General features: G+C 37.1%; 1 protein-coding gene across 7 annotated transcripts in view; it reads left to right on the top strand.

Annotated features, from left to right (window-relative positions):
• Positions 1-17,219, top strand: part of LOC135203739 (zinc metalloproteinase nas-4-like) — a 31,653-nt gene extending 14,434 nt beyond the window's left edge. For 3 of the 7 annotated variants that reach the window (XM_064233668.1, XM_064233669.1, XM_064233666.1), the window contains exons 2-12: positions 5,725-5,910; positions 6,329-6,395; positions 8,017-8,126; positions 8,471-8,552; positions 9,725-9,842; positions 10,348-10,592; positions 11,483-11,592; positions 12,627-12,726; positions 14,028-14,138; positions 15,549-15,674; positions 16,287-17,219. In XM_064233668.1, coding sequence (XP_064089738.1) covers positions 5,728-5,910; positions 6,329-6,395; positions 8,017-8,126; positions 8,471-8,552; positions 9,725-9,842; positions 10,348-10,592; positions 11,483-11,592; positions 12,627-12,726; positions 14,028-14,138; positions 15,549-15,674; positions 16,287-16,420 — 1,386 coding nt within the window. In that variant the 5' untranslated portion in view covers positions 5,725-5,727 and the 3' untranslated portion in view covers positions 16,421-17,219. Of the gene's footprint in view, positions 1-2,906; positions 3,015-5,721; positions 5,911-6,328; positions 6,396-8,016; positions 8,127-8,470; positions 8,553-9,724; positions 9,843-10,347; positions 10,593-11,482; positions 11,593-12,626; positions 12,727-14,027; positions 14,139-15,548; positions 15,675-16,286 lie in introns of those variants that run through there. The other 4 variants (XM_064233670.1, XM_064233667.1, XM_064233672.1 and 1 more) reach the window with 4 other exon arrangements.
• The last annotated feature ends 281 nt before the right edge of the window (positions 17,220-17,500 follow it).

The raw sequence follows: 17,500 nt of genomic DNA, 5'->3' as shown, positions 1-17,500 counted from the left end.
ATATATAACTATAAAGATATATATATGATATATATCCATATATATATATATATTATATATATATATATATATACATATATATATATATATTATATATTTATTTAATTTATATTTATATATATTAGGATATATATATATATTAATATTATTTATTTTTATTTTATATATATATATTAATATATATATACTCTCGGAGTTTTTTTAAAAAATCTTTATTTGTACCTGCGACGAAGACAGTTTAACAATGTTGTAAAGAAGTGTACAGAACCTTAAACAGCAATTACAGCATTCCATCTCATTCCAACATTAATTAAGATTCAAATTGTACGTATTTCATAAATAATAATTTTTTTTCTAACCCTATGGATATGAAAAAAAACAAGCCAGATTTAACCACAGGGTCAATAAACCTATAGAATTAATGATGGGAAATATACAGGTGCCATGACGTCCCTTCTTTCAGACCCCCATATCGTTCTCTCTCTCTCTCTCCCTCTCTCTCTCTCTCTCTCTCTCCTCTCGTGCATGCTTTACGTGTAGGCGCGTGAGTATACTATATATATATATATAATATATATATATATATTATATATATATGATATATATATAATATATTCATTTATTTACTGTATGTGCGAGTACTATCTTACAGAGTACAAAGAATTTGGACCTACCTACCTACAAAATAAATAAATAAATAAAAGCCACAAACACGCCCTTCAAAAGGAAGAAGCTTATATAAAACAAGAGAGACATAACGACCACGAAATCCTTTACCAAAGTGTTTTTTCCCTTCTGCCCGTAAGGATTTTTGCGCCAAACTTTGATGGATTGGCCCTGGGGTCAGAGTTGCCACTCCCTAAGGGTTTCACGAGTAGGCAGGCAAAGGGCTGGATGGTGCAACCCTTGAAAAATCATTACTGATAGAAACGTGGATTTATTTATTTATGTATTTATTTTTTTTTTTATGTCACAAGGCAGTGATAGGATGATACGCAGATTGAGAGCAGACAGGCAAGGTTTTACGCCAAATAAATAAATGAATGAATAAGTGAATATATAGATAAATAAATATTAAATACAATGTGAGGGAAATAATAATAAATAAGTTTAATCAAACATTGGCTCGAAGACAAATCAATCGAAATTGTTGACATTTGAAAGATATAGGCAGATCGAAAGAAGGGAAGATTCATTAAGCAATAATCTAATAATATTATAAATAATCAGATAACTCGATAAATAGAGGCAACGAAAGTTTAATCGTTTTTTTAGTTAAGAGGTTTCATTAAGCGCTGGTTTAATAAACCAGTTAATCTGGAATGTTTTGATATTCGATAGATTTAATTTTTACTCAGAAAGAGAAATATTGCAGAAATAGATCGGTTGTTTAATTGTTTTATCAGAAACCCGAAAAATGATAAAAAATAAATTGAGCTCTTTTAAAATTTACATTTATAAAAACCATAACAAATAAAAATATAGAGAAGTTTTGTTACTTTATCTACTTTGCACTTATAAGATACTCACAAAAACACAAGACATTTAGGAAAATCATTAGTTTTTTTTTTTCAATCAAGAAGTGTTAACCTTTACACTTATAAAAAACAAGCAAACTAAAACGTAGAAAAGTGACTTTACTTTATATAATTCGCACTTATAAGAGACTTGTAAAAGTAGGAACAATTAAGAAAAACAATGTGTTTTCAATTTGAAATCCAAATATGGTAAATTTACGCTGCATTTACAGAAACCAATAAGAATAATGCAGAATAGTCTTGTTGCTTTTTTATGATTAACACTTATAAAACACTTAAATATAGGAAACAAACAATGAACATTTTTTTTTCAATTGAGATCCAACAATGGTAAACTTTACCATTGAAAACTTATGATAAACAAAAACCGAGAAAAAAATCTCTCTGCTTTACTTAACACTTAAAAAACAAAACAAAACAAAAAATGCAGATTTTTAAAACTTTATTTACTTATCACTAACAAAGCACCTATATGAGCAGAAGGTGCCGAGAAACACAGTAAGCTTTTAATAATTGATCTGGATATATAAAAGAACAAGGTGTGATCCGACCTGCAGCTTAATCGGGGCGCGTGCTAAAGCCAATGGTCAAATAGCACTTAGTTTCGCGAACGTAAATTAAAATAAATGCACTATGTTTCATTAGAAATAATTATTCTGTGCTGTTTAACAAGCATATTATTTGTTGTTTACATTTTCATTCTGATAGATACATCATAATTATCCTGTCTTACAATTCCTGTATCTTTAACTCGACGCTAAACACCTTTTTCGGACCTTTTTAGCCTCTTCAATAGACCTCTCCTACGCTACAAGAGCAACAACAGTTAGAACAACAACAACGGCAAAAACAACATCTACAGCAACAACAACAAGAGCAAAGTGAGCGAAAATCGAGGCAAAAACAAAAAGACAAATATGATTCCCAATCAGAGACGTGTCACAAATACCGTTGGTGACAAGACTAATAATTAATAATAATTACAGTACACCGTCGCTAATGACCTGATTATACGACGTGATAACAACTCCGTGTGCTTGGGTGCTGTCACGGAGGGGGGGGGGGGGGGGGGGGGAGAGGCGTGCATTTGTCAACAAGGTGACACTATGACAATTACTATTGTGCTTGTAGAGAGAGAGAGAGAGAGAGAGCGGCAAACACACACGCACAGAGAGAGAGAGAGAGAGAGAGAGAGAGAGAGAGATTTATTGAGGTGTTTTCGCCATCACCAAGATGACATCGAGATAGCTGTGACACTAACGGTGGTAGCTACTTGGTTGCAAAGAGAGAGAGAGAGAGGGGGGGGGTGGAGGGGGAGGAGCTTAATATATATAAAAAAACAGGTGACATAATCATAGCGGTACCCGTATGACTTGAAAAGGGGTGGTGACCCTCTCAGCGAGGGCAGACGAACGTAGACCTGGGTCACGCACACACACACTGCTCCTCTCAGCGACATACGTCGGGGGGACTCAGGTAAACAAAAACAAAAACAACCAACAAAACATATATACGAGAAAGAACCGTAACTAATACGAGTGAGGGAGACTTCGCGTATGATACGTATTCCATTCCCGTGTGCTATTTTTATTTCTATTTTTATTTTCATTTACTAGACGCGTCCTGTTTGTGGTGATTATAATCCGATGTGCTACGAGAATTAACTGTGATTTGTCTGTGGTGATTGGCATTTGTTTTTTGTTGTTTGCGGTGACTGGCGTCTGTTTTTTGGCTGTGGTGATTAAGAATTTGTGATTGGCATTTGTTTTTATTGTTTGTGGTGACTGGCGTCTGGTGTTTTTTTTTTTTTTTTTTTTCTTTTTTGCTGTGGCGATTGAGAAAATGGTGACTGGCATCTGAGTCTGTGGTGATTGGCATTTGTTTTTCTAGTCTGTGATGGGAGACTGGTGACGCATATTTTTTAAGTGATTGAGAAGATGGTCTATATGAAAGTGTGCTCGAGAATATATAATAATAATAATAATAATATAATAATAATAATAATAATAATAATAATAATAATAATAATAATAATAATGAACCAAACGAAAACTTCTTTCTGTTTTCTTCTGAAGGCTGAAAAAGAGACCCACAAAATCACTGTGGTGTATAACGTGTTTACTTATAAGTGTGGAGTAAAATAAAATGTAAATACTTATAAGTAAACACGTTATACACAGTGATTTTGTGGGTCTCTTTTTCAATAATAGTCCCTTGTTGGACGAGTGGTTTTCGCGCTCGGCTACCAATCCGGTGGTCCGAAGTTCGATTCTCGGCTCGGCCAACGGGGGAATCAGATGAATTTATTTCTGGTGATAGAAATTCATTTCTCGATATAATGTGGTTCGGATTCCACAATAAACTGTAGGTCCCGTTGCTAGGTAACCAATTGGTTCCTATCCACGTAACTATATCTCTAATCCTTTGGGCCAGCCCTAGGAAAGCTGTTAATCAGCTCAGTGGTTTTGTAAAACTAAGTTACACTTTTTTCAATAATAATAATATGTCTTCGTGAAAAGTCTAAGGGTATTTCACGCTAAGACTAAAACTAGTCGGGTCCAGTTTCCACCAGAATACTGATGAGACCGGAAGTGGAACCCTGTACTTTCCCCGGAAGTACGTAAAAGAAAAAAAAATAAAACTCCACTTTGTCACATAACGTGATCGGCAAAAATAATGAGAAAAAAAAAAACTAGAAAAGAAAGATAGTAGAAAGTAAAGGGTAGCATTTTTTATGTTGTATTTGTTTGTAGCAATTACTGTTTATGCAAAGAATATTTATGTAATCTTTATATATTATTTATATGCTCTGGAATATGGATACTTACGAACTAAAGGTTTTGAGAGTTTATTGCACTATGGCTGGACTATCTAGACAACACACACACACACACACACACTCAAAATTGTAGAGCACTAGCACTGGACTCACATTTGCAAGACCTGCAGTTCCATCCCAGTGTGCCACTCACCTGCGCTCTGTGCTATGAATGGGTACAAATGATTTTAGGTTTGCAGAGAGAATGTTTACCATTCTAGAAATGTTATGGAGACGTAGTAGAATAACACTTAGGAGGGATTGGATAGATGAGTGAGCTCAAATTAAGGTAAGTGGCACAGTGGCACAGTGTGTGTGTGTGTGTGTGTGTGCGCGCCTGCAGAGAGTTTCATGTGCTGCTGATGAGCTATGTCTGTAAGTATATGAGGACCTGACAATTAAAATATGAGTGTGGGAATGACTAGTATGTGTTGTGTCTGTGTGTGTTGTGTCTGTTTGTCTGTCTCTCTTGAGCTACATGCCTCTAAATCAGAGGCCATAGAAATACAGGGTGTAAGGCTTGCAGAAAACCTCACCAGTTGTCACATAAATACTATGACGATGGCACAAACTACCGTCAATTTTCTGCATGAGGAGACCTACACATCCACCTCTTTGCAAACCTGGGGGAAAGAACGCCCTTTTTCTTCTTCTTGTTACACCTGACAGTTTATCTCTTCCCACAATGAATTTGCATTCTCTACCAAGCTCTGGAATTCTGGTCCTCCTCCCGGCCTGGGCTATATGAGGGCATTGAATAACCGGTACTGAATATGGGACACAACTCATGCATAGTTAATGAAGTCATTGACCCGTTGTATCGATGCGGGTCAGGTTTGCGACCTGACATGACCCCGCATCACACCTGACGGAGTGGTGATAGGTATCGGAAGGTGTGGACTGACGGGTGTTCACGCTGTTAAAGCGGTTTTTAAAAACTGTGGTTGGTTGAATAGATGTGAATAGATGATATTGAAATTGATTAAGAAAATATATCATTAATCGTGCTGGCATTAGGCATAACACTAAGAGAAAGAGAGAGAGAGAGAGGATTGATTAATTTCATTTTCTTACCACAATTTACGCCTGCTCATATTTCCCACACAACAAAACGGAGTTCTGTTTCTAGTCCAGAGAGAGAGAGAGAGAGAGAGAGAGAGAGAGAGAGAGAGAGAGAGACTGGTTGACGTCATTCTATAACACCACAGCACAGTTAGAACTTCCATCTATCTCCAATGTGAACAAAATCAGAATTGAGAAACCCGAAACTCAAATGTAAACAAAACAGATATCAGATTCAAGCACTAAATAGCAGACCTCTTCCTCAAATCTCTATCTCTATCTCTGTCTCTCTCTCTCTCTAAGCAGATCATGGCGTCTTGGAGTCGCATAGCGGTCGTAGCAGCCATCCTTGGGGCACTCCTCGAGTCCAGGGTCGTCAGCGGACGGTCTTCGAGGTCGTCTGACCCCGAGGCAGTGGTCATACATGACAACGATTATCACCAGTACGACCCTGAGAATCTGCCACCTCTGCCCTTGGGTCAACCTGATTCGGTAGGTGTTTTTTTTTTTTTTTTTTCATTCAAATTCATCTTCTGCTATAATGAGACTTGGCTCAACAAGGTCTCATGCATTTGAAGCTACGCTTTTGTAGATGTGTCATTTTAAATTTATCATTATATTCACTTGTATGCCTTAATGAATTGACAATTTCCATTCCTCTCTATTGCTTGTTCTTCATAACTCCTTTTCACTTTCTACTTTCTCCTCTAAAATTCACTCAAATTCTTTCACCAGCCTCTGCATCTTCTCTTCACTATCACCAACCGATGCTTTATATCGCTTGCAGACATCACCTAACTACTCCGCACTCCACTGAGAACTTTTCTAACATTTTATGATTGTTTTAAGTTAATTATTAAACAATATATTTAATGACAATTATGTCTACATATCTATTCCTTGATTCCAGATCGATTACGACATTCCAGGGGCGCCATTGAATCCAGACGATTTCCAGTCACCTCCAGATATGATAAGTAAGATCAAGTATCTATCTATCTATCTATCTATCTATATATATATTATATATATATATATATATATATATATATATATATATATGTGTGTGTGTGTGTGTGTGTGCATGTATATACCTGGGTGGTCCGTAAAATAAGGTTCCCAAGGAGCTACAGTCGCAAGGAACACTGTTACGCGGGATCTGGCGACACTGGCATGTAGCTTAGTTCTCCCTCTCCAGTCCCCGTCCTGGCGAGCTGTCTGCGAAGTTCAGTCTTGGCTTGCCAGACTTTAGAGATGGAGCTCCCACTCGCTTCTCCCACCAGGTGCTAATTACGCTCAGTGATTCGTTTTTTGTGTGCAAAAAATACTGCGCTGGTGGACATTCATTCCCAACTGTGTGAAGTCTATGGAGAAAAGTGTATGAGCGTACAACACGTGCGCAAATGGTGCAGAGAATTCAAAGACGGACGTACAGACGTCCATGACGAACAGCGCTCTGGATGGCCATCGGTTTCGGACGAAACGATTGCGAAAGTGGAAGAAACAATGCTGAAAGATCGAAGGGTGACGGTTCGGAAGCTCTGCGAGATGATCCCTGATGACAGCAAGAGCTGCATTGACAAAATTTTGACAGACCATTTAGGGTATGCCATCTCTTCCCTGAATTGAAGAAACACCTGGGTGAGACGCATTTCAGAATCGGAGAGGAGCTGAAAGAAGAGGTTTTAAGCTACCTTCGCGGAGCAGCGGGAGAGTTCTATGATTCAGGCATAAAGAAGATGGTACACCACATGCAAAAATGCAATGATCTCAACGGCGATTGTCAAAAAATAGGAAGGAGTCTAAGCTTTCCAAAAAAGTATTCAATGCCAATAAACATGTTTTCCATTGTGAAAAATCTTTGGGAATCTTATTTTATGGACAACCATCGTTGTATATATATATATATTATATATAGATAATATATATATATATATACATGGCTTACTATATTCCCTTCTACATAATGACCAAACTTTATAAATAGAGTAAAAATTTCAACTTCCAGTCATAATTATATTCATCAATTTTGAAGTTGCTATTTAACATCATTACTACTTTGTGAATGTTGAACGTAAATAAATTAAATAAACAACTCGGTCATTTATAATACATTACGAACACACTCTTGTAGATTATGAAGGATTTTTTGCAGTATCATCATTATTATTAATTTTATCATTGTTATCTTTATTTTACCACTACTGTTTCAGACCATGAGCCAGTCCGGCTATTATTATTCTACCACTATATTTCAGACTATGACCCAGTCGGGCTATTATCATTATTATTTTTACTATTATTATCATTATTATTATTTTACCGTTAATATTTCAGACCATGACCCAGTCGGGCTATTATTATAATTATAATTCTTTTATAATTATTATTTTTATTTTACCACTACTTTTTCAGACCATGGCCCAGTTGGGCTATTATTATTATTATTATCATTATTAATTATTATTATTATTATTATTATTATTATATTATTATTATTATTATTATTCTACTGCTACTTTTTCAGAAAATTACCCAGTCGGGCTATTGCATTATATTATTATTATTATTATTATTATTCTACCGCTACTATTTCAGACCACGACCCAGTCGGGCACAGCACCAGCTTCGACCCGACCTTGTTGGCAGGCCTCTTCCAGGGAGACATTCTGCTCAACAACAGAGAGGAATTAGAATACTTCACTGTGATGAGTACCTACTACCTCTCTTAAGCTCTCTCGACATCACACGATGAATAAAACCTCTTAAGATCAATAAATAAATAGATTAGATATATATATATATATATATATATATATATATATATATATATATATATATATATATACTACTTGGACACTAATTAATCAGTTACTATAAATAACAAAAGATTAATACCTGTTAAATTTAATTTGTATTCGATTAGTGTTTCATTTTTCACTAACACACCACACCTGTCTCTGGGTTTCAAGATCGGTAATTAACCTGTCCACCCTCTTTCCCCTCAACCCCAAATCGCCCCCTCTCCACCGACCCCCACCCCCCTCAACAGGGCAAAGGCAAGAATGCCATCATCGACGCTGAGCTAAGATGGCCCAGTGGAGTTATACCTTACGTCCTCTCCAGTACATACAGTAAGGAACAGGTTTTGAGTTTTCTTCTTCTTCTCTCTCTCTCTCTCTCTCTCTCTCTCTCTCTCTCTCTCTCTCTCTCTCTCTCGTAGTATGTCTTAGATTAAACCAGCCTCGTGCTACCACGGGCTCTTGTCCTAGGGCAGGCCCGTAACGAACAAACTCTCTCTCTCTCTCTCTCTCTCTCTCTCTCTCTCTCTCTCTCTCTCTCTCTCCATAAGTGTTTCTGTATTGTCAAGTTCCTCATATATTTCTGTGTTTGGTTGTTCTGTGGGAATTGTTATTCTCTCTCTCTCTCCTCTCTCTCTCTCTCTCTCTCTCTCTCTCTCTCTCTCGTACGTACACAGACATGCATTTAACCATTTACTTAATGAGGGAATAATATTTAATAAATTGCAGATTAGTTCAAATTAGAGTCATAGCCAAAGAGATTAGTTTTCTCTAAAATGCTAAATCTATCTCGGTACACTTGTAACTGCCCAAAAGTGACTAATTAGTCAATAATGATTGTTAATAACTAGATCTTGTTTTTACACATGTGTCAAACTGCATTTAATAAAAATTATTAGACCCGTTATATCTTCCTGCGTAGTTTTTTACCTGACGAAATGTGACTAGTCCACTACTATTAATTTTTATTGATTAGATTTTTTTTGCCCATATGTGTCAATCTGCATTTTAAAACAATTATTAAGCCTATTATATCTGTCTGAGTTCTTTTTCAACTGGGAAAAACAGTGAGTAATCTAACAGCATTTATTTTCATTAACTGGAATTTTCGCTCACGTCAATATGCACTTAAAAAGTTATCTAACTTTATTAAACCTACTATAACTGTCTTTGCATTCATTTCACTGTCAAAACGTGTGGCTGACTTATCAATATATTTCATCAATTAGTGCTCTTGTCAGATGTGTCAATATATGTTAAAAAAATATTTGTCTTTGCAAATCCTCAGTGACTTGTTTATCAGTAATTATTTTTAATAAAATAGATTTTTGTTTTTATCGAGTGTAATTTTTTTGCCCAGATGCCTTTCAAATCCTCTGTGACTGACCAATCATTCATGTTCAATAAATAGATTTATGCACAATATTGTGTCAAATTGCCTTTAGAAATTTACTATATTTCAATAAATTCTCACCTTTCACTTCATTTTCTGTAACCCCCGAAAGCCAGCAGCGAACGTAACAGCATTGCGCTGGCCATGAAGAACTTCCACGAGAATACTTGCATCCGTTTCGTGCCCAGGACGGTCGAGAGGGATTACATCCACATCCTTAAAGGCGATGGGTAAGTGAGAGAGAGAGAGAGAGAGAGGGGGAGAGAGAGAGTCCTTCGATTGAAAGGATCCCACTAATTATCAGATTGGACTGAATCGTTTAGTCTTGGATATCAGGGGGTTCCGTCAAAATAATTCTGGATTCTGCGCTTGCAATTGGTTGAATCAAGGCCAATTTTTTTTTAAGGCTTCAAAGACCCATTTTTAAATTGGGAAGGGATCTGGGTCCACATAACATTAAATGAGGTCAATTTTTTTTTTTTTTTTTTTTGTGGAAATTGTGCTGGAAACGCAACCGACATTCTGTCTGGAAACATGTGGCATCTGTAATCTTGAAGGGGGTGTGGCCTGTGAGCTAACTTAGGACTAAAAGAACTATTTTTGTTAAATCAGGGATAGATCTCTCTCTCTCTCTCCTCTCTCTCTCTCTCTCTCTCTCTCTCTCAGCATGTTACTATTCTAATTCAGAGGCAGAAGTCTCTCTCTCTCTAACCAAGCATCCAACCCCTTCTTCAGGTGCTCTAGCAGCGTGGGGAGGGTAGGCGGCGCCCAAGCCGTGTCCCTAGGCCCAGGCTGCGTGTACGTGGGCATCGCCATGCACGAGTTCATGCACGCCGTCGGCTTCTGGCACGAGCAGTCCAGGTACGACAGAGACGACTACATCTACGTCGACTACAGCAACATCCAGCCCGGGATGGACTACAACTTCAAGAAGTACGACTGGAACACGATCCAGAACTTAGGTGTCGGTTATGACTTGGGTGAGTCTAGTTTGTCTACTCTGGACATAAGTGGTCTGTTGTGTGTTTGTCTGGAGGTTCAGGCTGTCTCTTTTTATGGATAGACCTATGTTGTTTACTAGGTGTCTGTCTGCCTAGGGTTTAGGCGGTTTCTTTTCAGTCATAAATAGAATTATGTTGTTTGTTTAGTTGTCTGTCTAAGGTTTAGGCAGTTTCTTTAATACATAAATAGACCTACGTTGTTATCTTAAGTGTCTGACTGCCAGTAGGTTTTGGCAGTTTATTTTCATGTGTAAATAGGCCTATGTTGTTATAAATGGACCTATGTTGTTTGTTTAGTTGTCTGTCTAAGGTTTATGCAGTTTTTTCATATATAAATAGACCTATGTTTTTTTAGAGTTTTATGATGCAATTTCTTCTTATATATATCAAACTAGGCCTATTTTTTTTAAAGTGGAATTGAACAATTATGAGCTGACATACATAAGGTAAGGTTACTTATATATATATATATATATATATATATATATATATATATACTATATATATATATATATTATATATATTTTACCTTTCGCGACAAAAGTGAACATTTTTATTTTTTTATTTGTTATAAAGTGTTTTTATTATTCCAGTTATTTCTAATTAATCCATTGTATTTCTCTTTTAACTATCATTATTATTATTATTATTAAAATATCTTCTCTACTCAATTTTACTATATCTTATTCCTCAACAATTTTAACTGTTAAAAGAAAGCTAGACAGAATCATTAGGAGGACACTGTGAATGAACAGTAAAACCTGCTCCTACAGATAAGTGAGAACACGATGTCTCCTCGTAGGATGGACTAACAAGTCTGTGAGACATCCTAATCCTTTTAACTCCTTGTAACTATCCTCGTCCTCCAGATTCCATCATGCACTACGGTAAAAACGCCTTCGCCAAAGACAGGGCAAGACCGACTATCATACCTCACCAGACGGGGATTGAGATCGGCCAACGCAGGGGGTTCTCCAGGGTGGGTTGCTGTCGCCTCTCCTGTTTGGGAATCTCTCTCTTCTCTCTCTCTTTTTTTTTTACTGACTTTTTGCTTCCTTGCTCTCTCTCTCTCTCTCTCTCTCTCTCTCTCTCTCTCTCTCTCTCTCTCCATCAGTTTTGTGTATTGTCAAGTTCCTCATATTTCTATGTTTGGTAACAACCAATTTTTATTCCTCTCTCTCTCTCTCTCTCTCTCTCTCTCTCTCTCTCTCTCTCTCTCTCTCTCTTTATTTATTCATTGCATCACGTGTCCTCAAACTGTTAGAAATTCTCTCTCTCTCTCTCTCTCTCTCTCTCTCTCTCTCTCTCTCTCTCTCTCTCTCTCTCTCGCTTTCTTTTTTCTCGATGATTTTATTTCTTACTGACTTGCTTTCTCTCCCTCTCTCTCTCTCCCTTTACTTTTATTTCTCTCTTTCTTACTTTCTCTGTTTCTATTCCCTCGTGTTTATATTTTTTTCGCCTTTTTTTCTATCACTTCTTTCTCTCTGCAGAGAGAGAGAGAGAGAGAAGAGAGAGAGAGAGAGAGAGAGAGGAGTTGCAGGAAATAAGTGATGTTTTTATTACTAATTATATTACTGCTATAAAATTCATTCATAAACACTTCTTCTTGCTATTGCCGGCATTTTCGTTTGTAGTAATTTTAATACTACTATTACTACTACGGTTCATTCATAAATTCTTCCAATCATTCTGGTTAATGAAGAGGATCATCCAAGGTGTTTTGAAGTCGCCTTCCGTTGTCATTATTGTCACTTTTATTTCAGTCTTAAGAAATGCCATTTAACATGTGACTGCTAGACTTTCATTCATAAAATCTCCTACTACATACTATTACTACTAAACTCACTCACTCATTCATTCATTCACCCGTCCTCAAGATCTCAGTCATAGTAAATGTCACTTTTGTCTTAGGACATACTACTCTACTCGTGATAGGAAATAGTACTCTACTCGTCATTCATAAAATTCATACTACTACCATTACTACAATACTCACCCATTCATTCATTACAGAAAGACATACAGAAACTCGAACTCCTGTACCAGTGTGCCAACAAGAGTCACACTGGGTTCACCACGGTGACACCCCCGGTCAGGCCGACTTCTACGCCAGGTAAGCGAACCGATGAATATGTCACTGAAAGGACAGAAACGGGAAATGAGTGAGTGAAGTCACTGAAAGGATAGAAATGGGAAATGAGTGAGTGAAGTCACTGAAAGGATAGAAATGGGAAATGAGTTGGTAAATAGGAGTGAATGAATAATAAAGGAGTTGACAAATAGATAGGAGGGTTCCAACATGATTTGGTGATAAATGGGTTAAACCAATTACTATTTATTTTAATATAAATAAATAATTTAATAGAAAATCGGTCGGTAAATGAGGACTAATCGGTCGGTAAATGAGGGCTAAATTAATGCTAAAGAATTGGATAAATAGGCAGAGGTACGAACACGAATAAATGGTAAATGGTTAATGAATTATAAAATGGGTTAGATATATTATTTAATAGATAAATAAATCATAATGACCCTCCCTCACAAACTATAATATCACCAAGACTTTCTTTAGGAATGTACATAGATACATAATACATAGATTCATGAATATTTGGATATATATACACATAGATTCCCCCTCTTTCATCAGGGGTTGTAAACATGCATGGGCGTATAGAATTATGACACTTACAGATATACACGAGTTTTTTTTATTTACAATTTAATAAAGGTTCTATTTTCGTGAATGTCACCTTATCAGGGTGAGACACTGTGGAGTGAGTATAAAGATTTTATTGTATTACCTTATTCAATTATTTTTATCATTATTATTAGAAGTAACTCGCGCAAAAACACAAGAGGAAACCATCTCATATTGCGAGGAAAGACCTTGTTTAAATATACAAAAAGTACTGTTCACTGGATCTCGCTGATATTTTGATTAAAAACAAAAAAGAAAAAACTAAGAAATAAAAAAAAATCTATTAAACACACAAGGAAATATGTCAGTTTACTTAACGTTAAAGATGCGCGATTGACTGAGCCTATGCATACGAGAGAAGACGTCGGTACTTGGAAGCAAAGGATTCAGAGTATCCTATTTTGGAAGCCATCGTAGGATTATCTTTATTTAAGGAGCGAAGGAGGACTACAGTATGCTGAGGGAAAAGGATAATAATCATATGTTGGGTGATTGTAAAGGTTATGTAGGCTATAGTATGTTGGAAGGAAGGACGAACTTTTAGAAAGTAGGATGCTAGAGTACCAAGGCACACCACGACGCCAGCTAAGGCCTAACGCTTGGGAAGTAAGAAGTAAAAATATTACTTTATCAGATAACACTCCTCTATCTATCAGCTTTGTAAGATGAAGGATATCTGCCTTAATGCAAATCTTAACCCCTTTAAAATCCAGATGGTTGTGCAGACTCCCACAATTTCTGCCGGGAGTGGGCGTCAACAGGAGAGTGCGAAAGGAATCCAGTCTGGATGAAGGCTAATTGCAAGCAGTCCTGCGTGCAATGTGGTTAGATTTTGGCAGTTCCTGGTGTTGCTTTTTTTTTTCATCTGGGGGTTCTTTAAAGTGTCTGGATACATAAATTGCATGTGTTTATGCTCCCAGTTTGACATTGCTCTTTCCAAGCATTTATAACTAGCCAGTCAAATCAGCCATACTTTGCTTGGCTTCGCATTCTCGTCTTAAGGCATTTGCTCCTGTTGGTGTGTTTATTTTGGATTGTGTTTATTGATGTGTTTGTACCTCGAAGGTAATAATTGTTTCCTTGTTTTCCTCCCCTAATTCTGTCATTTCTGTCTGCAAACTTTTATATCTATGCTTCATTTTCTGTGTGCTCACCAAGATACGGGATTTATCATCTCCTGTCTCTGCTTCTTTCTTTTTGGCTGGACTGAGTGTGCGTTTCATCTATAAGCTTGAAAATTAGGATCTAGTTTTAATAAGGGCAGCTAAATCTAAAAAGAAAAAAAATCCTTGTACGAAAATGGGAATACAGTCATGACCAATGTGAAAAGTTGTCTGCTCAGGAGACCTTGTGCAAGTAAGTACAATTCTACCTTGTCAAGCACAGAAGAATGTCACTTGAGTGTCCAATGAATCCTCAACCTTAGCCTAATGGAATAACTCAGCAACTGGAAGAATGATCCCTGATATCAGCCCCGTGAATTATCTCTGCAATTCCACTGCTGCCTCCCCCTTCGCTGTTCAAGTGGCATTACCAGCTCCCCATCTATGATGTAGTCAGTCTTCCATATGACCTAAATGGACCTTGAGGTGGGTGAACTGAAGCCTTGCTTTGGCCACATTTCAAAGCAGTGTCTTCCCAAAGCAGTTAAAGTATTATAGGTAGTTATTTTTCAACCTGTGGTCGACCCACGAATGTCCAACAAGATGTTTCCTGGCATCTTTCAGCTTTATGCCAATCTTTGCTGCCAAGTAGATAGCGTTTTCCCATTTTGAAGGAAACAATGGAAGTCGTGTGTTTGTTCAGATGGTGCCAAACAGGCACAAACATGTATGAATGCAGTTTTACAACCCATATTGGCTACTTGTAGCAAGGTTAGGCAGTGAATTACTAAAAGCAAACATGCTTGTGTAATACTGACTCTAGGCTAAGAATTTTGAGACAAATACTGACTCATTGAAGCTCAGACACTGTACATATGGCTGCTAGGGGGCCCTATCACAGATATTATAAGAAGATGAGTGACTGTGTCAAAATAGGAAACTACTGCTGTCAAGCCAGATTAACAGAACTGACCAAACCTACAACAACTGCGATATCATTATGCATAAGTCAACTCTTGAGCACGTTATCAAGACTACTGGTTCTTACACTAATAGTAGTCTTAAGCCTGTAGTAGGACCTGCTCACACGGACCATTTTTGACTCACTGGAAATTCCATTGGTTTCTTCAGCAGGTTGCAAGGACTACCATGAGTACTGCATGGAATGGTCAGAAATGGGAGAGTGCACCAGAAACCCAGCTTATATGAGCCAGTACTGTATGAAATCCTGTGGGATATGCGATGATGCAGGAGCAGGTGAGTGGCTTTGTTAATGCACTGAAATGACTTTTGGCTGTTGGATCAAAAATACACCTGACAGTGACAGTGATACCTAGACTGAAAAACACTATGGCCTCTTTTCAAAGTAAAGACAAATGTTCGACAATACTGGCATCGAACAGGTCTGACACTGGTGGAGAAACAGTAGCCACTGACTTCCTGACATGTTACAAAGCGGTAATCTTGAGATCTATACAGGCTACACACATAAGGATTGACTTGACAGTTACTTGAGCAGATGTGCCATGAACTGTTTGTGTATAGACAATGGGAACGCTATAAAATGCACACCACAAGGATCTAAAATGACTGGACAGTTAGATAAACATATAAGTATGATTATGAAAAGAAGACCCTTTGTGCCAAACTGCTCTGGAGACTTTAGTTATTTTGTTTGTTAGTTTAAGTATGTAAACAAATTAAACATGGAAGTATTATCATAATTATAGCACTAGCAATTTGTCTTGGCTTTTTCTCTTTATTCATATAATTGTGAAGAATTCACTGTGGAATTTACTTAACAAGTTTATGTAGCCTTTTAGGCATGAGTAGTATTAACACTAACGACAACCTCCGTACGTATTCCAGTGACCACGGGCAAGAACAAGAAATGCAAGGACAGGAACAAACACTGCAAAGCCTGGGCCAGCGAAGGGCAGTGTCGCGTCAACCCGGTATACATGCAAAAGAAGTGCGCCAAATCCTGCAATACTTGCAACTAGCGCATACGAGGAGGCCCATACACACGCGTGCGCATTGAATAGGATATTCTGGATATAGATACATTACCTAGATGAGAAGATGTCACAGTTCTAGCTATTTGAGTTTTTGTTTTTTGTTGGTATTCAAATGGCATCTTTATCTTGAGAATCATTACTTATATTTTGTGTGACTTTGTCAATGTTTATGTCTGTGCTTGGTGGTAAAGTTCGCAACAAGGTTAGGCTGAGGTGTTTCTCATTTTAATCGTTCAATTCGCTTCCTGACCCAATGATTGTTTGACCTTGGCTGTTTGACCTTGACCTTTGAAGTTACTTGAAAATGATTCATATTCATGACCACATTGGTCACCTGTCTCTGACCCATTGACGCTTGAACTCTGACCTCGTAAAGATACAAAAGGCATTCGTATATATTTGTAACAGATTGTAGACCAAGCAGACTCCTTGGCCCTGTAACCTTGACATTTGAAAGACTTGTAATTATTTCTTAAATGAGAGACTTTCTAAATACAATAACCTCAATTACACAAATATAACTTTTAGCTCATCTTGAGTGAGACAGAACAGAGCCAGTTTCCCAGCTGATAGAAGGCAGGGGGGGGAAGAACGAAGGAAAAATAAGAGATAGAAAAGAGAAGAGAGGGGAGCGGGAAGACCCACCTGCTCTCTCTGCGTTAATGGGGAATTTGATTTACCATTTTTTTTATTGAAATTGTTAGAGACAGAATTGGTTTATGTTAACTGGATTTTCAAAGAAATAATTGAAAAATATTATTAATAATAATAATCATTACTAAAATTTGTTTTCAATTTCCTGGCCATATAAAAATGTAAATGTTGACTATAATATTACTATATACATTACAGCTTGATGGAACATTATCTGGTGATTTCGATGCTAACCTTGCGTATGTAATTATCTGGTGATTTCAATGCCTTTTTTCTACATAGATTGCACATGAAGTGATCTTTGTTGAAGACTTTCGTGATAAAGATGAAATGTGGCGAGAGAGAGAGAGAGAGAGAGAGAGAGAGAGAGAGAGAGAGAGAGAATTTCCAATAGTTTGAAGACACGTGGCA

Source organism: Macrobrachium nipponense, chromosome 36, assembly GCF_015104395.2.
Source record: "Macrobrachium nipponense isolate FS-2020 chromosome 36, ASM1510439v2, whole genome shotgun sequence".
NCBI lineage: Eukaryota > Metazoa > Arthropoda > Malacostraca > Decapoda > Palaemonidae > Macrobrachium > Macrobrachium nipponense.
Note: the sequence above shows the minus strand (reverse complement) of the source record. Positions and strands in the feature narration are given on the sequence as shown.